General features: G+C 35.7%; 1 protein-coding gene across 1 annotated transcript; it reads right to left on the minus strand.

Annotated features, from left to right (window-relative positions):
* Window positions 1-41: 41 nt before the first annotated feature.
* LOC143262727 (uncharacterized) lies at window positions 42-18,512 on the minus strand. Its single transcript, XM_076528256.1, has 3 exons — window positions 18,417-18,512; window positions 16,617-17,309; window positions 42-177 (listed from the first exon to the last, which is right to left on the minus strand). Exons 1-3 carry the CDS (start codon window positions 18,422-18,424, stop codon window positions 42-44), a joined length of 837 nt encoding a protein of 278 aa, XP_076384371.1. The 5' UTR covers window positions 18,425-18,512.
* Between the last annotated feature and the right edge of the window lie 6,157 nt (window positions 18,513-24,669).

Below are 24,669 nucleotides of genomic sequence, written 5' to 3' on the forward strand. Positions count from 1 at the left end.
CCAGTAATTTTCATGACGTTGTAATGACCAGAACTATAATTCTAGGCAATCATAGGTCTGTTGAAGCTGGTGATACTTCTGATTCTAACCGCATTCCTGTTCTCTCTCGCTGCCGTAACACGGTTGATGGAGCTGACTGTCATCGTAATGTATCCGGTGCCCATTTTCGTGCTCAGACTATTTTCGAGAGTAGTCGTGAGTACATGTATAAAGGCAAATCTTACTTTCTGAAACATTCGCTCTTCCCATAAATCATCTTAATATTATGCTAATTTCTTAACATAACATTGGCTATTAACTTTTTAGTTTATCTAACAAGTAACTTACGTGGTCAGCATTAGTAAAATTAAGAAATTATTAATCACTGTCTCGAAACCATTTTTATGCAAAATAATCGAATATTCTTGGTAGTTGATTGTGATAATTTTTCAGCATTTTGCTAGTGGTTTTTCGGTTGATTTAGTAACTTCTGCGGTCGTCGTTAAAAAATTTAATATAAATTATATTATTCATAATCACTAAACCATTTTTATGCAAACTTCTGGTCAAAATATTTTAAAAGTTGATGGACAATTTTGTCGTGCCTCGCTAGTGACTTTTCAGTTTACCTAGTAACTTCTGTGATCGACGTTAATAAAGTAAATAATAAAATGAATTGCACACTACGAACGTGGTCCAAAAGTATCAATAACGTCGGGGTAATTATACATACTCGATCAGCAACAAGCGGTCCGAAAGCGTTCGTTGCTCGCTTTTTATTTAAACATTCGCGCTGGTGTCGACCCCGTGTATTTTCTCGCGGCATAAGCGCCCAGGAGAATGGAAAACTGTCATCGTGACTGAGGGAAGTCTGGTGAAATATTAGGTTATTACGCGATTTGGTAATCCCATATCGTCCCAGAATCCGTCGCGCGAGTAATTCGGTGAAATTAGATCAGCCATTATGCCGATCCGCAAAATTCCATCTTAAGAGAGATATTTCGGGCATTCGAAGGGATCATTAAACTCTCTAATTGTAAGTCGGCTTCATCAAAAACATCACTGACTTCTAATTTTTCTGAAATTTTAATTTCTATAATATTTTCAGACGCGTTTATAAATTCATTTCAAAAGGACATTCTATTTAAGCGTTTCAAATAAAATGTTTCACTAAAATGTTTAACTAAAATGATCATCTAAAATAATCACACACACACACACACACACACACACACACAACTAAAATGTTTACAATTAAATGTTTGAAATGAATCATTCGTCTAAAATGTTTGAAATGTCTTTCTACCCCTAATTCACCCTTTCGGCAATCAACATTTGAAGCTTCAACCCTCAATCCCCCGATTTATATTAAAAGGGAAGTACAACATGAACTTACATAATAAAGATATGTAAGTATCTGCGAGCTTCCGAAAATTATGTGAATTTTCCACCCCAAAATTCGTCCCTACTGTAAATTAGATGTACAACACCGCCCCGCAACCAGCTGATTTACATTAAAAAGAGGAGAACCCAGCCGAAATTTACATGACATAAATAATATTAGTATCAACAAACTTTCCAAAATAATACAAACTGCCAACTTTGCACCCCAAACTCACCCCTTTGGGTAACTTGTGTACAAGAGGGGAACCTCGAACCCTTGCTTACAGAATACGTGTAGACAAGAAAATATTATCAGAGCGCAGGGAGTGTCTTAGAATAATCTTAACTGTCAATTTTGCACCTCAAAATCACCCTTTCAATAGTTGATATCTTTATCATCAAGCCTCGGCGCCCTGATTCAGAAAATAAAGGAAAGCTAACTTAAATTTATTTAACGTATTTAATAGAAATGTATTAGCAAACCTGGTCTAAGTCGATTTTATAAAAATACGTCGGCATGCAGAAATATTCCGGAATGATTGTAAATGTTCACTTTGCCCACGATCAATCGGTCATTAACCCTCGACCATTCCATTCACATCGAAAAGGGAAGCCGGACCTTTATTGACTGAAATCAGCATTCGTGAATATTTCACAGTAATTTAAAATACTCACCTTACACCCCAAATTTACTTCAGCAGTAACTAATACACGTCAGTCATTAACCCTGGACCTTTAAATTTATAAGGAAATGGAGTTCTAGCTTAAATCTATTGACAAAAATAAATCAATACTCATCAATATTTCGAAATTATTTTAAATATTAACTATGCACTCCGAATTCACCCCTTCAGTAATTATCACCTTGGTCAACAACCCTTAATTTACATTAGAAAGAAAATCTAGCCAAAATCTATTTATTGAATACATAGGAGCATGTAGACATAAGCAGAAGTGTAACTTAATATTTAAATTAAAATTAAAAAAAAAAATTAAAATTTTGAGATTTAAATAATTGAAACTTTGTAATACAAATTCAATTCTTTAGTAATTGATATATTGGAACTCAAGTTCCAACCCTTTAATTTACATTATCCTAAATTTATTCACTAAGTATACATATGTATAAGGTCGCGCCGGAGGAAATGGCCGGTGTAGTCAAATGGCTCCGGGGCAAGAATACTGCCCCGGGGCCGGACGGTATCCCCGGCCGGGTCTGGCTGCTTGCCATGGGCGTCCTGGGCGAGAGGCTCAGAAGCCTCTTCTCCGGGCTCCTGAGGTCCGGGGTGTTCCCGGACCTCTGGAGGAGAAGTCGGATGGTCCTCTTAAGGAAGGATGGGAGGCCTGCGGATTCTCCCTCCGCGTACCGGCCCATTTGCCTCCTGGACGAGGTGGGCAAGATCTTTGAAAAGATCATTGCTGCCCGCCTCGCCAGGCACCTGTCCCGCGTTGGCCCCGATCTGGCGGACTGCCAGTTCGGCTTCCGGGAGGGGCGATCGACGGTCGATGCAATCGACCGTCTAAAGTCCCTCTCGGACAATGCCGTGGCACGGGGCGGGGTGTGCTTGGCGGTGTCGATAGACATCGTCAATGCGTTTAACACCCTGCCCTGGTCCGCCATTAGGGAGGCCCTGGTTGAACACCAGGTGCCTCCCTATCTGAGGCGGGTAATCGGGGCCTACCTGCGGGGCAGGTGGGTGGAATACCCGGGCCGGTACGGGACGATACGGAGGGAAGTGGACTGCGGGGTCCCACAGGGGTCCGTGTTAGGACCACTCCTGTGGGACCTGGGATATAACGCAGTCCTGAAGGCCTCCCTACCCGACGGTGCCACCCTCATCTGCTATGCAGATGACACATTGGTGGTCGCCGTTGGGGACACCTTCGAGAGGACCATCCGACGAGCGGAAGTTGCGGTGGCAGCCGTCGTCGCGAGGATCCACGGTCTGGGGCTGAAGGTGGCCCCGGAGAAGGCCGAGGCCGTCTGGTTTGGACGGCCTTGGTCTCGGCCACGGGCCAGATCGTGGATCTGGGTTGGAGGAGCCTGCGTCGAGGTGAAGTCCGAGATCAAGTATCTCGGACTGATCCTCGACAGCCACTGGAGGTTCGGAGCACATTTCGGCCGCCTCGTCCCCCGAGTTGAGAGGGCGGCGGCCGCGTTAGGCCGCCTGTTGCCCAATATCGGGGGACCGGGCGATATGGTGCGCCGCCTATACCTAGGCGTGGTGCGGTCAATGGTATTATACGGCGCCCCGATTTGGGCGCCGTCCGTGAGGGCAAGCCGGCGCAGCACATTGTTGTTGCGCCGGCTTCAGAGGCAAATGGCCCTTCGCCTCATACGGGGGTACCGCACCACGTCTACCGTGGCGGCGCTTGCTCTGGCGGGAGAAATTCCCTTCGAGCTGCAGGCGGCGATGCGCGCCTATGTCTATAGGCGCATATGCATCGCTGGCCGGGCTCGGGGGGACCCGCCGGAGCAAGAGGCGGTCGAGGGCTTCGAGCTCCAGGCCCGGGGACTAGCGCTCGCCAGGTGGCATGCGGAGCTTTGTTCCCATGCCGCCGAGCGCGTCCCCGGGGCTCTCCTGCCGCACTTCACCACGTGGCGGGAGAGGCGGTTTGGCAGGCTCTCCTACCGTGCGACGCAGGTATTCACCGGGCATGGCTGCTTCGGTGTCTACCTGTGTCGCATCGGTCGGGAAGCGACGACGGTGTGCCACCACTGTGGCGCGGAGGAGGACTCGGCGCAGCATACACTGGAGGTGTGCCCCGCCTTTTCAGTGCTGCGCCGAGTCCTAACTAGGGAAGTTGGTGGCGACCTCGCTCTCTCCAGCTTAGTTGGGGCCATGCTGGAGAGCCCGACAAAATGGGCGGCAGCCATAGCCTTCTGCGAACAGGTAATGTTGCAGAAGGAGGCTGCCGAGCGGGGTCGCCGTGAGCGGGGGGTGCGGCGTGTGCGCCCACGCCTAGAGCCCCCCCCCGAGTAGCTGATACTAGGCGGGCGGCGGGTGTACCGGACCATGCCGGTTTAATTGCCCGCCGCCCGCCAACCGAGGATGCCCTATTTTAAAGTGGGGGCGACAAAACCGTCGCCCCCGACGGCCGCTGGTGCGGCCGTCGTGAAGAGGCGGTGTGGGGTGCGGTCCCCCGCACCGCCGAATCAAGATGATTCATGGGGGGGAGGATTAATCTCCCCCCGGGACGCGGCCGGCCACCGCTCCATCCTGGTGGCCGGCCAGGCGAGGGGGAGCTGCGGTCGTGTTCTTGAAGAGTTCCCGTGGCTCCCCCGTTAATCGCCAGCGCCCTAGGCCGCCGTGGGGGTTTTAGCGGGTCGAACCCCGCACTACCCCCCCTCCGCCCTTCGGGCGGAGCGGGGGTGTCTGGCCTGCAGATTTCCCCCACGTTAAAAAAAAAAAAAAAAAAAAAAAAAAAAAAGTATACATATGTATATCAGCGCAAATAGTATTCTAAATCTTTTCGTCCCTCTCTAAAACCCAAATGAAAAATAACATTTTATTTGCATAATAAATATTTTTTTTATCATTTGCAATAATAAATAAATAATTTGTCGAATTATTTGAATGATTTTTTAATGAAATAAAAAATTTTATTATTACTAGCAATATAAAATATCAATTCAATTTGCAATCTTTTTTTTTCACTACACCCCGAACCCTCCATTTCATACGCCATCCACCAAGCTCCATAAAAACCCGTCCACCTAACCTAAACCTTCGACCCTAAAATCCGCAAGAAAAAAAATCGTGACCACTTCCGTCTGCGAGAAATCTTTGCTATCGATGGGCGAACGACTTTTCCAACGGAATTTTTCGGGGACCGAGCGATCTCAGCGACTCTGCGAGATATCTGGAAGCGGCTTACGCAAAAGATCGGCATCGTTCGTTGCCCGGAGCACGAAGGCCAGGAAAATATTTTTCTGGCGTCGATTTTCACGGTCGGGGCACGATCCTCCAATTCATTTCACTGGGTTAGGTCGCGGAGGCTTGAGACTGCATTCTTCCAGTTCACCCACCTCCCCATTTTTTCGTCGACGAAATAAGGGACCCGATAGGAGCCGCGCCAGAAATGGCGGTTAGAGTGTGCGATGGGATCGGCGAGAGTGTGGAGGGGAGAATTTTTGTATTCCGACGTTTGCACGTTCCTTCGACAGATGACACCCGACGCCACACGTCGCACTTTTCGCTCAAAGAGTTGGCCACAATCCACAACTTCGTGCGACTTTTATGAAAATCGGTGTTTTCATGTTTTCGAGGTTTCCTGAATTTGAATGCGCTGTCGATACGAAATGCGACACCAGACGCTATCGACGTACACAAGCATTGTTTCGAACTTATTTTTCGTAGATGTTAATTTTAGTTGAACATTTTATTTTGAACACTTCATTTTAAACATATTGGTTGTGAATACTTTATTTTACACATTTTAGTTGAACATTTTATTTTAAGCATGTTTATCGAACAGTTTGTTTGAACATTTTATTCTAAACATTTTAGTTGTACATTTTACTTTATATATTTTCATTGACCAAGTACTTATTTTTTGTGGATGTCAATATTTTTCTATTTTAGCTACAATATTTGCCTACGATTTTTTACTACAATTATATGATTGGAATATAAAATTTCATACGACGATCTTCGTGTTAAGTAATTTTTGTATTTAATTGTGATAAAAATGTTTACTTAACCAATTTTTTTTAAATAATATTATAGGTCACGTAGTACAAATATATTGTCTAAAGTAGTAATAAAGAATATTATCAGTTATGAACAATATGATTATAGACAATGTAATAAGAAAAACATAATCAATTATAAATATTGTTTAAATTATTGTTACATATGTATTGTTAACTAGGGATATGTCTTTTTCTATCGCTCCATTGTGTGGTTTTCGTATGTACAACAGATCCGACGTCCATTTTTTCGGTTTTTTTTCGTAATCCGCTTGATATTTGTATCTGAAAAAAAGATACTACTCCTGAGGACTACTCCTGTTTCCAGCACACTTTTATACAACACTCTGTATATTGTTACCGATATTCTTGTAGAGCATCGAAAGACAAATGCAACGAGTATAATGAATATATACAGTGACTCGCATTAATATTCGGACACGATATTGATACAAGAACAATTGCTCCTTTTTATTGTTTATGATAGTATTATTGAATCAATTGTTTTCTCATACAAAGTAAGTAGAAACATAAATTTTGTTTATTTATTGCACATGTTCTTTTGTATAATAAGCGATGAACAAGATTGTGAGGAAATTTAACGTCACAAAAATATTCGGACAGTGAATGAATTACATTAATTTTATATAAAATGAAAATCTTTTTAATCACGTTATCATAATATTAATATTTTGTCGGTTGACCCTTTTGTTTTATTACTTCATGTAATCGCTTGGGCATGTTACAGATGACTTTATTTAAATAATCCGACGAAATTCGTTTCCATTCGTCTAACAAACGTTGTTTTATCTTTGTTGTTGTCTTTGTAAGTATTGTACGAATTTTGTGGTCCAGTTGATCCCATAAATTTTTAATTGGATTTAACTCAGGCGATTGAGGAGAAGGATGCAGTACTTTTGGACAATTGTTTAACAAATATTCCTGTACAATTCTGACCTTGTGTTTAGGATCACTGTCCTAATAAAACTTAAAACTGTACGTACACCCATATTTATAACACTTGTAATTAAATTTTCTTTAAAAAATGTCCAAATATTTCATTTTATCCATAATACCATCGATAAAAACTAGTTCACCTATACCTACGGACTGTCCGATTATTTTTGTGACGTTAAATTTCGTCACTATCTTGTTTATCGCTTATTATACAAAAGGACATGTGCAATAAATAAACAAAATTTATGTTTCTACTTACTTTAAGGAGTGCTTTATTATATGAGAAAACAATTGATTCAATAATATTGTTGCGAATTACTGCATTTCTTTCGCGTCGCGGCATTTTATTTACAATAAAGTACATAAACTATAATACAACTCAATTCAATTATGTTTGAGATCTTTGGACCGCTCGACGGTCCGATCCCGACTCTTCGATTGTCCGTTGATAACACACCTCCGTGGCAACCCCTCTCTTCTATTATTCTTTAAGGAGGTGTTCACAACAGGGCTGTTTCACATTACAGCCACTTGATTTGGACAAGTCGCCGTAACAATATTATCATAAACATTAAAAAAGAGATATAATTCTTGTAACAATATCGTGTCCGAAACATTAAGTAATCAACTTTCAAACGCAAACATATCGAGGTTAAACAATCGAAAGTATTCAATCATTATACTTGTTGGATTCGTTTCTTCGCCCTTCATCAAAACACGTACAATTCTATTTAAAATTAAACGAAAATAATTTATCAAAAATATTTAAGTTCCTCTGCTTTCAGACGCTACTATCTCAGGATTAAATGACCACAATACTACTCGTCTTATCATGCTCTTGTTACGAGCCGAGGGCCAGGCAGTTTGGGTGGCCGGAGGTTGCATGTAATTGGAATTTTTGGATGAGGTGCGTAGACCAGCCGATGTTTATTTCGACACGGGTAGCTACCTTTAAAATTAGGATAAGGTGTTTGGAGAAATTGATATTAGGGTTAGAAAAGAAATAAAGATATACCTCGAGCGGTTAAGATATATCTTGGTGGGTTATACCAACTACTGGTTTGAAACAGGAGGTGGAAATGATTAAACTTGAAACCAAAGAAAACTGGTAAAAACTAAATTATTACGCGTTGGGTTTTACAACTGTAAGTAAGTTTTCGCGGAAGAAGAATTGAAACTCGATGTTACTAATGTTTCCGCGTCGACGAATGACTCGAAACTAGCCCAATTCCCGGTCGCGTTTGGGCCCTTTATATAGTCAGTTTTTCTGTGGAAAAATGGTAGTGGGGATGATCCTATGTGGTCCGACTCCAGAAATGTTCGTCGTCGTACTCTCTCGGAGGTACTCGACTCGCGATATACAAATGAATCCCCGGCTGGCTGGCGCCAGCCTGGCGTATGCCTTCAGGAGGGAATATAAAAAATTCGTGGGAAGATCCTCCGTACGTTACACTCTAAAAGGCTCTTGAAAGCAAGCTACGAAATTCTTTTATTTCCGAATACCATAATCTGCGAAGCTTCAGAAAATCGGGTCTGCTTTATTCTACGTCCACCGAGATGGATATCCGGCGATCGTAATCCGCCGTTCGCAGAAGTCAGGAGACCAGAAACATAAAAACAACCGTGTCGCTGAAATTTCGCAACTCCATGTATCGGATTAACCGTCGGAAGACGGTTTCGATGGTCGCGGGCAACGTCTTACGACCGTTAGTCTATACGTACTCCGAATATCGCTTTCCGGCAAATTTTTTTTTTTGGGGGGGGGGATAGTACTGCTATGCTCCATAAGGTACGGAAGAAAGCGGTGGAGGGGGACGGAACTAAAGGAAACCAGAAATCCTGCTGGATGATTGGCTTCTATCTTCAGTACGATCGGGTCGCGCCGTTTATTTACAACACAGAGGCAACCTTTAGCGAACACCAACGACGACCCCCCACCCCACCCCGATCCAGCACCTAAAGGTGTCGGTGATGCAGCCACGTAGTGTTTGCACTCGTGGTTGGAGTGGCGAAAGCGACGATTCGTTACCGGGAAACACGCGAGTGTCGATCGAGTTTTCCTTCTTCGGTTTCGGCGGCGCTGTTGGTGCGGCGAGTTTATTGGAAATTTGTGGCGACGGCGGGGAATATCAATTTTGGTGGGACGTGACTGGGAACAGGTTTTTGGCAGCGTTAAAAGGAACGCATTGAAATTGCGTATCGCTTCTAACGGTTAAGATTCGAATTAAAAAATGCGATCAATTAGGAAGAATATTATTTTTGGTTTATGGACCGTCGAGGTCATTTCAACCCGTGGCGTTTGGATCATTGCTTAACACGTTCGCCCGCAGCATAAAGAACGTCATATTAATGTTCTGAATATAATTATTTAAAATTATAGCACATAGCATGATATTTAGAGAATTGATGCCTTCACTTTGGCGGCATTTTCATCATGTCGCGTAAGATGATACAATGTATTTAATGCAATAAATACAATAAATATAACTATGCTGATAGCGAACGTAACATAATTTAATTACTCAGCTTTCGGCAATTATGTAAAATACTAGAAATAGTATTTAATGTATTACATTATATTATATATAATGTACAGTTTTTAGTATGATATACAGTATAAATGTATTTAATTATACTATATAATACACGATATAATAATTTAGTATAATATACAGTATAATATATATATATATTTATATACCATATATATATTATACTGTATATTATACTAAATTATTATATTGTATATTATATAGTATAATTATATATATATATATATATATATATATATATATATATATATATATATATATATATATATATATATATACATAATTATAATTATATATTATAAAATATAAAAAATGTTAATTTAATAATATTTTATTAATTATATATATATATATTTATATATAAAATATATATAATTAATAATATTATCAAATTTACATTTTTTATATTTTTTTATTGCTGCAGCATTTAATACATTATCACCGTATTAAATTATGCATTAACCTAATAAGAATGGTTTAGTACGATTACATTGTGTATAATGTTATTGATCCTGGAATTCCTAATAAATTAAACATTATTTAAAATCATGGAAATTTGAGTTCCTCGTTGTATTATTCAAATATTTTAATGATGCAACAATCTAGTTATCGTTATTTATGCGATAGTAATTATTGATATCTAAATTCCTCATAAATGTGATATCAATAAATAATCATTGTACGTCATATAACAAACATTGTTAAAAAGAACAATATGAGACAATTTTAAACAATATCATATGAAAATATAACATTGAGCATCATATATCCCATAAATTTAATATAAAATTCGTATCGATGTTATTATAATTCCGTTCAATATTATTGGAGCTTTAATACCTGAACAAAAAATATTATTTAATAGCATGAGAGTTGAAGTTCTGTACAAAAAATATTATTAAATTATTATTATATATGTTATTATATATATTAAAATATTATATTCTCGAACTTAAAATTCATATTATCCTAACATTAATTAGTGTCGTTAAAATTCAAATTGCTGTTAAATTGACATAAACTAATATGATGAGAGGTATTATTGTTTCCTGTTGTCGAAATATAAATTTCTTATAAGCTAATATTGATTTCGTGAGAGACTGGATGTGGTTTGTGGTGAGTGGACGGTGACAAGGTGACTATGTACATATAATATTATACGATATTGGCTGTAATGTAATTAGAACTCGCCATTTGTGATTGTGATTGGAGTATGATGAATATTGTAATGCGACTGTAATTACATGCTATTAGGAGAAGATGATTGATTAAAACCATCAACCCAATTATATGTATATTAAATATAGAAAATAGTATAATACACACACAATAATTTTTTTTTTGTTAAGTTACACAATTTTGCTTCGTGTAATGTTTAAAAGTGTAAAATGATGATAACGATAATTTTATCATTTATAATATTGTTTGTTATATTCCCCGCCTATTTTATATCTTCTACACTTTCTAAAATTTTTGGTATTTCTATATTTGATCATTGGTAATTAGTTATTAATTTTATTTGTCATTTATATTAGTACTACCACGATTTACAGCGGGTATTTTTTATAGTTTTCCCCCAGTTTACATATCTTACAATTTTTAAATTTCTAGTACTTGTATATTTGACTATTGCATTTTCTGTAGACTCTATATTTTTCGTAATCACAACTTACACCGGTCTTTTTTTATAGTTTTCCCCTATTTTGCATCTTTCATAATTTTTAAATTTTTAGTTCTTGTGTATTTGACTATTCCATTTACGTAGTTTCTATATTTTAGTGTTTCTATATTCGCCAGTTGCATTTTAGTGGTTTCTATGGCTTTAGTATTTCTATATTTGATTATTACATTCGTGCAGTTTTTATATTTTTAATATTTCTTTATTTATTACGTATGCTCTATTTATATTGTTTATACATATAGCCAAATATAAAAATACTAAAATGTAGAAGCTACATGAATTCAAAAATTCAGTAAATTTTATATTTGTTGTATATTAATAATCTATATTATAATATAATAATATAATAAATATAATATATATAGTAATATATAATAAATAGTATCCATATTTGAATATATCTACATTTGATTACTGAATTTATATAGTTTCTACATTTTACTATCTTTATATTTGATTATTGTATTTCGTCAAGTTTCTAATATTTCTATCATTTTCTTCTTAATTGTATTTTGCATGTATCGGAATTCTGCCATGTATTACAACGATTCTTACAATCATTGAGCTTCTGCTGTGATTTTTTAATGTATAGTATTTCTACAGTCGACGACATTTATCATTTGATGGATCGTGCGAAATCATTCGGCTCGAATTCACATTTAACTAAACTCGAATAGCGGAATTATGTTTGATGCGAGATTTTCGCGGAAAATTTTGCGAAACTCTCAACGGTATTGATCGACGAGAAAGAGAATGATCGACTTTCGAGTTCACGTCGTATTTGTTGCATAGGGGATTATGGATTTGATGGATTGATAATGAGCCAGCTATCAGCGCAAGGATTATTTCGTACTGGTTTCGTGAATGTTTGATAAGCTTCGATTAGGCCACTGATTTTACATGTCTATATAAAATATACATTTGTTGTTGTAATAATCTCTGTGCAATTCGTCAGGAGAAATTCATTATCGAACGTATTCTCCTTTTAATAATTGGGAACCATTTTAATGAAATTTGTTCATAATAATTATTATTATTATTATTATTTCCTCTGCAGTTCGATGAAAATTAACGAGAGAAAATCACCTTCTATAAACAAATACAACCGCGTATTATTCTTACGATTATTTCAACATTCATTTAAATTGAATTTATGTGTAATGATAATTAAATATTACATTGGTTGAAGTTACGTGAAAATCAAGAACAGAAAACATTTTCCATAAATAAATATATTTATTTTAATTATAATATTTATTTTAGTTACGAACTTATATGAAATAATTATTAAAACCTATTTTCAAAGAAGTTTCATGAAGATCGTGGAGAATAAAATCATTAGTAATAAATGGATATGTACACGTACATTTTTGTTAAAGATTGTCTCAATGTTTATTTAATTTTCAAATCATTCATAATTGATAATTATTTCATTGGTAATTAAGTAGAAATCTTCAGAATTAAAGTTTTCTTGTACATATATACATAAATATAAAGTTAAAAAAATTGTGTCTAAAAATATAGCAGTAATTTTCTTTCGAAAAGAAAACTTTCGAAATTATAATTAATATTGCTTGGTCATCTCTCGGCTCGCTAATGTGCTTCAATAATCAAACACAGCTATAATTCCCAAGAGTTCCATGCCATAATTATCACGTTCGAAAATTCAATTATTGTATAATATGAGAATCAATTCTATTTAGTATTTCACGAAACCGAAATATGGATGTATATAAATTCCATAATTGATATACAAGGAAATTCATTTATTTAATAACGAGAAAGCTACGTATTTAGTGTATCACGAATGAAAACAATAATTGAAACAATTTTTAATTAGTTATATAATATTTTCGGGATTATTTTTATTAAAATTGTATAATTGATATAACTGCGGAATCGAATGATGCGAGAGAAGTGAAAATCAATGTATTCAATGATCGGCTGATGATTGAGAAGTGAGAGGCGATTGAGATTGTTATTTACATATGTCGAGAATATAGTGCGTGAAATTAGCGTAAATATTCGCGTGTATATTTTAATTTTTTGTACAATCAATTGACAATATAAATTGATGAAATTTGATTATCAACAGTATACAACAACTCTGAAAATTCTTCGACATTTTGCTTTTATTGAAATTCCTTAATAACATATCATTTAATATCATCGAAATTCAAATTGCTGTAAATTTTCGCATTAGCATTGCTGAAATTAAAATTCGTATTAATCTAACATTAACTGGTGTCGTTCAAATTGTAATTGCTATAAAATTAACATAAGCTATGTGGTCTGGCTAGAACTTACTATTGTTATAATTTATATTATTTACCATTATAAATTGATAAAATATGATTATCAACAATGTTGAACAATATAAAATTTTTATGATATTTCAATTTTTATTTTAAATTTCGTTCGAAGAATCGCTGTTCCTGTCAACAACCAAACTTCGTCTGAGGAATAATTACCCTTCCACAAAATTCAACTATTCCGATCCCTTCATTATAAAGTTTTTAATATTCGTATAGCCTCGGGCTATTTATAAATTCCTCGGAGAAAAAATTTTACAGATTCTCCGACGTAATTAACCCCTTGAAATACGATTTCTTTCATTGTCATGTTGATTAGCATACTCTGTCGTTAATAAATTCTACACGAGACAGAAAATTTATATTTGTTACATTATATGACTGCATTGTTTTAAATGACAACATATTCAATTTTTATTGTAACATATTTTTGAATATTTAGTACATATCGAATATATATCATTCGAGCAAGGAGGGGATAGTTTTACCCTTAAAAATATAAACGAAGGAAAGAAATTCAATTTTTTAATATCTTTAAATTTTTATCTTAAATTTTTTTAATATCTGGTGCAATTTTAAAAATATGGAAGTTCTATCTCAAAGAAAATAAAAAGGGGTGCAAAATCTAATTTTCGCTGGAAGTAATTTCTTAATATCCAATAAAATTGTAGAAATAATTATGCAGAGAGGGAAACATCTACAAGATACCACATTCATTCAGGGGGTAGTTTCGTACTACGAAAAATAAAAAGGGATGAAACATTTAATTTTCACTGCAAATATTTTATTAATATACGGTAAAATTTTAGAAATAAACATGGAGATAGGTAATATCTAGACATCGTTATTAAGGCGGTAGTTTCACCCTGAAGAAAGTAAGGAAGGCATGAAAAATTTAATTTATGTTATAAACAGCTTTTTAATGTCATGAGAATTTTGATAACATATACAAAAATAGGGTAACATCTACATATCGCAATTAAAAAGGGGCTGTTCCGCTCTAAAAGAAAATAGGTAAAGGGGATAAAAAGTTCAAATTTTATTATACGCATTATTTTAATACCTGATAAATTTGCAAAATATACAAGAAAAAGGGGTAACATCAGGATGTCGTTGTTAAAGGGGCAGTTTCACCGTGCAGAAAATAAAAAGGGGATGAAAATTTTTTGTTCAGGAGCAATTAAAATTATGAAATAAAATTGTCCGACATTCATAATTTCGACATAAAAATCATCGAAAAATCGTAAATTATCCGTCGCGACGCGTGCTCACGAGCCAGAATCAGCGTAATCGTTTAACTCCTGCGAAATTTGCCCTAATCGCGATCATCTGAAGCTGTAGTGACTCCGTGTCATTGTTACAAGTGCGCCAACGATATTTCACCAAATTCTGATTCGCTGGATCAACCGAAACTTGCTGGACCAATTGAATTTCGGCGGCCGGGGGTGGCCAGCCGCCTTCGTAAAGGTCGCGCGAACATGATAATCACATTTCCGACTCAGCGCGAATATTTTTGGCTCTACGCACGGCCGGCACTATACCATAAATCGCACGAAACGAAAAATGGTTCGATGGAACTCGAGCGATAAGCGAAAATGAAACTTTGTTGGTCATTTTTCAAATTCGCGTGCTTCTGATAAGTTCGAAACGTTTCTCCGGCGTATGAAATCACCGTGATTCTGTGGAACGAAGTATTCCCTTTCCAACGAATCCAAGAACGTTGATCTGCGATACTTTGTTGCAAATTTATAGCAGTTTTGAAAAAAAGTATACAAGATTAATGTGATTTCTGAGGTCGTGGAATTCTAGGCGAACATTTTTCGAAATTCAGAATACCATAACTTCGTTAAAAAATATCGTAGGGTGGTGTTTTTCTACTCATTTTAGAAGTCCAATTTCCCAGTTTCGTAGCATCTTAATTCTCCTGTTTTATAAATTTTATTTCGTTAATACCCTGCACTGTAAATAAAAATGGTTCCGTCCTGTCGATTTCTCATATTCGCATAGATCTGAGTGGTTCAAAAAATTGTTTGGCAAACGCAATCACAATTATTTTAACGAACGAAGTCTCCCCTTTCGAATGAGCCCGAAAGTATTGATCTATGATTTTTGTTTGCCATCGTATAGCACCTTGGATTCTCTTCCGAATGAAATTCTGAAATTCAAAATACCGTAACTTTGTTAACAAAAAAAACTGTAGAATGGTGTTCTTAGATACATTTCAAAGGGTGAAATCTTCGCTTTCGCGCCGTTTGGATTATTTAGTATTAGTGCCCGATCGCGAGTGCCTGATCTCCGTTCCTTCATGAAGTGGCTGAAACGACGAGAAACCTGGCAGAAAAGTATAAATTTCATTGTTTTGTTTCTACACTTTTCATTGATAAGTGTTACATCGACGAGATTGCATAGCGAATATATTTTGGCCAATTGGTGTTATTTCAATCATTTCGATGATAATTTTAATGACAATAATTTCAAGGATAATAATTTCAAAGATAATAATTTCGAGAATTATATTTCCAAAGACAACAATTTCGGAGACAACACTTTCTAGAATAACAATTACAAAGATAGTAATTTCTAGGATAACAATTTCAAAAATAATAATTTCTAGAATAATTTCTGGGATAATTTCGAAGGTAATAATTTCGAAGATAGTAATTTCGAAGATAATGATTTCGAAGATATCAATGTCGAAGATAACAATTTTGAAGATAACAATTTCGAAAATGATAATTTCAGAATTAATAATTTCAAAGATGATAATTTCGAAGATAATAATTGACAATTTCGGTCGAAATTATAGAAATCCTGTTAAATACAAGCAAATACTAAATAAAATATAATTTTCTTGACATTGCGATATCTTCTGAACCGTCGATTAGTTCTTTATTTTCTTGGCTACAACAGTGAAGTCACGATGCTCCTTCCCTATTCTCTTGCGGAACGATACGTCACTATAACGAAAGCCCCTGTAATTAATCCTTTCCAAGACCTTTAAGCGGCACCTCCTCGCGATGATCTGCGCGTAATTGGAAGTCATGATTGCAGTCACTAACTTCGGTATGCTCAGAAAATTATGGATCACGCTATTAATTCCAGTGTCAGATATCGGTACTTTCACTTGCTGTCCATTATTCAGCGCATTGGCAACCTCCACGGACACGGACACTAAGCCCTCGCCAATTTTTCGCTGCTGCATCTCCGGCAGCGTAGCCAGGAACATCAACTCCATAATACAATCAATATTATAATATTTGAATAAATTTATCTTGCTGTGTATAGCAATCAGAAAATCTACGTAGCCCCTGGCCCGGTGATGTACGCAATTATCCTTGAATCTTTCAAGCCAACTCTTTTGGCAAGGTCGCCAGAGGACCGGGCGATGTCGACGAAACGGTGGGCGCCCACACGGACGTCGCGGGTTAGTTACAGGATCTCTCGGCATCGGATGATCTCTCAATATCTTAATTTTATTGAGAACAACACCAACAACTTCCCCAGTCTTGACGTCGACTGCAACAATGCTGACACCGTCTTTAGCAATTTCCACACAGAGCTCCTCGAGCGCTCTGACGCTACAAGGCGCCGATATCAGATTTACGGCTTTGCAGATGCTCTCGTTGGGGAAAAAGCTTTTCCTTATTACTTGTAATGCTCCCTCCAAAGTATCCTCCGTCAGAGACTCGAACTCGATTTCTCCACCTTCTATGGAGCCCCACTCAATGCAGGATTCAGTATTAGTTCTGGAACTGAACGAAAAGAAACAATTAATTAGTATGCATGTAATATTAAACGGTATATTAAACGACGGAAGCTTTAATCGAATCAAGTTTCCAGAAACGTTTGGAGATACAGTAATGTCTTCCTAACTGACGCTCGGATTACGCACAGAAATGGACAATCTGGGAAGAGGAGACACGATTACTCGAGCCTCGCGGCTCGTTTTTATAGTTATCGGTGAATCGACAACTTTGTAGACGACTCGTTTTTATAAGCGAATAGATTGGAAATATCTATACGCCAGGATTAAACACATTTTTCCGTTCCGAAAAACTTGCAATTTCTCGATCCATCCGTTTCGAATGGCACGATGTTTCAATGCGCATACTTCTAAATTCATAATTTCGAAATTATCTGGTTTCTGTAGTTTCTGATTTTTAAGATTCCAATTCCAATTCAAATCAAATTGACGGTTTTTAAATTCTCTGATTTATAAATTTACAATTTCGAAGTCAGCTGATTTCTATATGATCAAATTTTTAAGATTTCAATTTCTAAATTCTTTGATTTATAAATTCACGATTTTTCAGTTTTCTGAAATTTTAATTGTTATCAACTGGTTTCTAAATGTTCTAGTTCTTACCGTTTCGATTTCTGAATTGTTTGATTTCTGCATTTACGCTTTTTAAGATTTCCGACTCTTAAATTTACAAATTTTTAAATCATCTGCTTCCCAAATTTTCTAAATCTTATCATTTTAATTTCTAAATTCTTTGATTTACAAATTCACGATTTTTAAGTTCTCCGATTTCTATATATATAAATGTACATTTTTTAAATTATCTAGTATTTAAATTTTCTAATTTTCAAGATTTCAATTTACAAATTTGAATAATCGTATCTCCTCTTCCCGACTTGTCCATCTTCGTGCACTATCCGAGCGTCAATTAGGGAGAATTCTCCGTATCCGGCCAAAATAGAGGTTGACTCATATCTCGATGAAAAATATATTTTATTTATAAATATTTAAATTCGTAAAAATAAATTGTCTTTCTTATACCCGACACACGGAAAACATTAGTCAAAACAAGTGACTGAAGAATGTTCGCGGAAGAATATAGCAAAAATGTACGTACCATTCCATTTTAGTTCACTAAGAAATTCTCACTATACTTCACTGGGAAAATTAACTGAGAAAATTCGCCGAGGTCTTCGCACTGATCACTGCTGCACTGATCACAGAATGAGTGTTTCCGTTGACATCGGCAGGGTATTTATACTGTCCTTGCTAAAGGACAGAACGTCCTAATCAGCAAAGACGAACAATGACAAAAGGATACTACCCGAAAAAAAATGCGCCAGGTATGAAAACGTCTCCCGTGGAAAATCATTAGCCACCGCGGCCGGCTATCAGGTAAGCACGTGTACCTGCGATGACCGGTCGTGTCATACGGATTTTACAAGGATCGGTTCGTTCGGTTAAATTAAAAGAAAAAGAACAGCGGCGGATTAGGCCGAGCTAGTGGAAATGAGTCAATTGAAGGAACCATCGTAAACAGGCTCGCACCGAGCCTTGATGAAAATTATGATTTGCAAGGGAAAGCAGAACCTACGGGGACTAATTAGGGCCTGGTTATTTACAGTACCTTTGTTATTGGATATATTTACAGGGTGAAGTTATCGAAAACATGTTCCTACAAAAGTTGTTTAGCATGAAAGGGGGCATTCGATGGTATGAAGAATTTTCCTGCAGGTATAGTGATGCGGGAGATATCCAAGTGGAATTAATGTTTTCAAATGTCATCTTTGTATAGCGATGCCGAGAGATCTGTTACATACGAAAAATATAAGGATATGAAACAGTTATTACATTATGTAACGCCTGTGCATCATGACTATTTCAAAACACCGCCACATAAAGAGAGTAAATAAATAATAACAATATCTTATTTTAAGTTTAACAATATATAAATATATTTAACGTTCAAAATAAGAAACGAGACTCCTATTTTATTTATTGTAATTATTAATAAACAAAATTATATGGATTAATAGAAAATATATTTCGAATGATATTTAAAATTTCATAATTGAAATTAAATGATTATTACAATTGACTAATTATGAAAATGATGTAAGTCCATTTAAAGCCAGCAAACATGTATTACTTTGGTTAAATTTGATAAATTAGTAGTATTTTATTTTTTTATACATAATATAACAGCTGTCTGTTGAAACGAACAACGTGATATTATTTCATGTAGTAAAATGATATAAATGCAATGCATATGCGACAAATGAACGCAAGTCGCTAGCTGAAATCTACACATGCATTCGACTGTGCACTAGCAAAAGTCCAGAAAAGCTGTTATTGAAATTAATTTCTCAATGCCATAAATAAAGTTTTTATTTTCAAATAAAACTTTTTTTAATAATCGCTCTATTTGTCATAGCGTGTCATAGCGTATTAGGGATTTCAATTTTGTATCGCGCCTCGGGCACCAGTACGCATTAATCCGCCAATGCTTGGGAGGGCTCTTTATTTCGCCCTTGCTGAAGAACAGAGAACTCGTATTCGTCAAACAATGCCGGCGAAAAAGATGCCGGGCGTGAAAATGCCTCGCGAATACAACCCTTGGTCGCCGAGACCGGCCATCAGCTATATGTATACAGTGAGTCCCACTGACATTCGAACACTTCTCAAGGCGCAATTTTAACTTTTTTAAAATTAGAGTAGACGATTTGAATTTTTTTTTAGATCATAGAGGGACCTGTATAATAGACAATGTTACAATTTTGCTATTACATGCTTGGAATGACAAAACAAAGTAAAAGTCTCTCGTTGTTTAACTTTCTTATCTGAAGAAGCTATTTTTGATCACTTTTAGGCTAATTTTGCCGATTTTGCCGATTTTTCGAACTTCGAGATATTTAACTAATGAATGTTTAATAAAATATTTATAAATAATTTCAATATATATCATTAGTTAATTATATTTATTAATAATGATAAAATCTATAAATTTCGAATACTTCTTTTGAAATATGAAGGTTAATTATTTAAAAATAAAAAAGGATGTTTATATTATGAAATCTAACGAAAATGTAAAAAATGCGTCTTGTTGATCTCGGTAAGTTATACGCATGCTGAAAATTTCATTGAAATCGTTTAACGCAATGGTAAGTTACAAACGTTAAAAGATTGTAAAAATTGCAAATTTCTCACACTTCTTGATAAAAAGTGCGATTTTTGCGATCATTAATTATTTACAGCTCGTACGAAGGTCAACCGATTTCAGTGAAATTTTTAGAATGTACATAACTTATCGTTATCTAAATAATAAATGTATAATTATAATTATTAATATTATACAAATAATAAATTAAATTTTTTAAAATAAAAAAAACACCATTTTCAAAATAAACCAATGAGAAACGATTAAGATTTCCGAATGATTCAATTTGTATTGCGCTTGTCCTCCCGATGATGAATTGTAGACAATATCGATCTATCCGTGGGAAGCAGTATTTTCGTGAAAACGTTACTCTCCCTTATACATTTTAGTATTTTACAGTATTATATATCGTCCGCATCTGTTCACCAAAAGTCGAGTCGCAGGCGAGTTTTCGTCGAGTCCCTCATTTCAAGAAATATATTTCGCTACCAATATTTTAGGGCATCGTTGGTCAGAATTAAAATTTTTCGTTGAAGATTGTCTCAATTTTTGTTTCATTATCTATTAATTAATAATTGATGATTATTTCATTGGAAATTCTATAGAAATCTTTAGAATACAAATTTTATTTTACATATAAATAAATATAAATTTGAAATGATTATGTCTAAAAATATAGCAGCAATTTTCTTTCAAAAAGAATGCTTTCGTTGCCTCGCGGCTCGTTTTTATAGTTGGTGGCAATCGTTAACTATAAAAACGAACCGCAAAGCTCGAATAATTGTATCTCCTCTTCCCAAATTGTCCATTTTTGTTTCTAAGGCTGAGCATCAATTAGGGAGAATTTACTGTACACATAACAATTCCATACTTGATATATAAGGAAATTCATTTATTTAATAATAAGAAAGATATGTATTTAATGTATCAAGAATGAAAAAAATAATTGAAATAATTTTTAATTATTTATTTAATATTTTCGGGGTTATTTTTATTAAAATTGTATAATTGGTATAACTGCGGAATCGAATGATGCGTGAGCAGTGAAAATCAATGTATTCGATGATCGGATGATGAATGAGAAGTGAGAGGCGATTGAAATTGTTATTTACATATATAGAATTTTGAGCGTGAAATTAGCGTAAATATTCGCGTGTATATTTTAATCTTTTGTATAATCAATTGACAATATAAATTTATCAAATTTGATTATCAACAGTATACAACAATTCTGAAATTTCTTCGACATTTTGTTTTTATTGAAAATTCCTTAATAACATATTATTTAATATCATCGAAATTGAAATTGCTGTCAATTTTCGCATTAGCATTGCTGAAATTAACATTCGTATTAATTACTATAAAATTAACACATAAGCTATGTAGTCCGGCTAGAATTTACTATTGTTATAATTTATAGTATTTACTATTATAAATCGATAAAATATGATTATCAACAATATTGAACAATTATAATTAACAACACCGAAAGTTTTTCGACGGCTCGATTTTTATTTCGAACATCATGAATTTCACTGGTAAATCGATATATGTATAGCTGTGTAAACAGAATTCGTGCACAATCTGAGCGTCAATTAGGGTGGATTTACTGCACCGTACGGTAAATTGCACGGGAGACCGAGCGGCCGGGCACGGTCATTAGCCAAGAAAACGTAGATTGTTGCGTACATTGTTTTCTTGTTCATTTACAAGAATGCGTACAGTCCGCGGACCTTCCAGCGGATTGGGCAGAGGAAACGTTCACCCCTTAAGGTACCGTTACGGCCATTCACGATCGAAGAGAATACAAATAAGAATTTCTTGGTTAATCTCCCCCACCATTATTCACCCGTAATCAATAGACTAGAATGCCGTGCTGATGATGGGCAGAACATTGTCCGATGGGGGAAGGGGCAAGCAGAAATTAAAATCAGAAATTCTAGCATACCCAAATACGTGACATGAACGGTCGGTTCTTAGGACCGGTTGTAAAATTATAAGGACTTTCAAGGGGCCAGACCCAGGATCTCGACTTTGATACTTTTACGACCGGTCCTCGAGTTTATGGCACGCATTATATTATTATATATATATTTAATGATAAAAGTTCTTTCTTTTTCACTTAAAAATCGATGTAAATATCGACATTAAGATGCGATCCTTTGCGATCATCGAGAACGAATCTTTAACCCAGGCACGGTTGTTCTAGTCGACGACTTTTCGAATTGTATTGTAAAAGTGTTTACATACCTCACTGATTAATATCTATACGATGGAACTTGAAAAATCGATGATTATATCGAGAAATAACGAATAGTATAAACAAATAGTTTTGTTGAATAGCATGTACAAAGCATCGAATCTGATCATCGATATCTTATAATATTCGTTTTAAAACATTGTTCGTATCACCTATATTTTTTAGATATTTCCACGTTTCCATATACATTCATAGTACATTGTATATTAAATTCTTCCCAATTTTCTTTCGGCTTCTAAAGAAAAATGGGCAATTTGGAAATAGGAGATACGGTTATTCGAGCCTTGCAGCTCCTTTTTATAGATACCGATTGTCAGCAACTATAAAAACCAGTTCCAAGGCTCGATTAATCGTATCTTCTCTTCCCAAATTATCCATTTTTGTTTCTAAGCTGAGCATCAATTAGGGAGAATTTACTGTACACATAACAATTCCATACCTGATATATAAGGAAATTCATTTATTTAATAATAAGAAAGCTATGTATTGAGTGTGTTAAGAATGAAAAAAATAATTGAAATAATTTTTAATTATTTATTTAATATTTTCGGGATTATTTTTATTAAAATTGTATAATTAGTATAAATGCGGAAACGAATGATGCGTGATCAATGTATTCAATGATCGGATGATGAATGAGAAGTGAGAGGCGATTGAGATTGTTATTTACATATGTCGAGAATTTTGTGCGTAAAATTAGCGTAAATATTCGCTTGTATATTTCAAGTTTTTGTATAATCAATTGACAAAATAAATTGATGAAATTTGATTATCAACAGTATTGAACAACTCTGAAAATTCTTCGACATTTTGCTTTTATTGAAAATTCCTTAATAACATATAATTTAATATCATTTTTTTTAAACATATAAAAAAATAAGGTAACATCTACATATCGCAATTAAAAAAGGGCTGTTCCGCTCTAAAAGAAAATAGGAAAAGGGGATAAAGAGTTCACGTTTTATTATACACATTATTTCAATATCTGATAAATTTGATGAATATACAAGAAAATAGAATAACATCAGGATGTCGTTGTTAAAGTGGCAGTTTCACAGTGCAGAAAATAAAAAGGAGAATATTTTGTCCAGGAGCAATTAAAATTATGAAATAAAATTGTCCGACATTCGTACCGGCGATTCTTGTCAACCAGCGCTAAAAATCATCGAAAAATCGTAAATTATCCGTCGCGACGCGTGCTCTTATTATCCGTTTTATTATCCGTCGACGACAAGCCAGAACTAGCGTAATCGTCTAACTCCTGCGAAATTTGCCCTAATCGCTATCATCTGAAGCTCTAGTGACTCCGTGTCATTGTTACAAGTGCGCCAACGATATTTCACCAAGTTCTGATTTGCTGGATCAACCGAAACTTGCTGGACCAATTGAATTTCGGCGGCTGGGGGTCGCGCGAACATGATAATCACATTTCCGATTCGGCGCGAATATTTTTGGCTCTGTGCACTGCCGGCACTACACCATAAATCGCACGAAACGAAAAATGGTTCGATGGAACTCGAGCGATAAGCGAAAATGGAACATTGTTGGTCGTTTTTCGAATTCGCGTGCTTCTAATATGTTCGAAACGTTTCTCCGGCGTACGAAATCACCGTGATTCTGTGGAACGAAGTATTCCCTTTCCAACGAGTCCAAGAACATTGATCTGCGATATTTTGTTGCCAATTCATGGCAGTTTTGAAAAAAAGTGTCCAAGGTTAGTGTGATTTCTGTGGTCGTGGAATTCTAGGCGAACATTTTTTAGGGTGGTGTTCTTCGACTCATTTTAAAAGTCCAAGTTTCCAGTTTCGTAGCATCTTAATTCTTCTGTTTAATAAATTTTATTTCGTTAATACCCTGCACTGTAAATACAAATGTTTCCGTCTTGTCGATTTCTCATATTCGCATACGTCTGAGTGGTTCAAAAAATTGTTTAGTTCACAATTATTTTAACGA

The sequence above is a fragment of the Megalopta genalis genome, unplaced genomic scaffold (assembly GCF_051020955.1).
Source record: "Megalopta genalis isolate 19385.01 unplaced genomic scaffold, iyMegGena1_principal scaffold0203, whole genome shotgun sequence".
Classification (NCBI taxonomy): domain Eukaryota; kingdom Metazoa; phylum Arthropoda; class Insecta; order Hymenoptera; family Halictidae; genus Megalopta; species Megalopta genalis.

What these genes read in the sequence shown, in the direction of transcription:
- LOC143262727 (XM_076528256.1), bottom strand. An exon ending in AATTTTCTGAGCATACCGAA is followed by an intron (nt 178 to 16,616) that starts GTTAGTGACTGC and finishes TCTCGAAAATAG; the next exon opens with TCTGAGCACGAAAATGGGCA.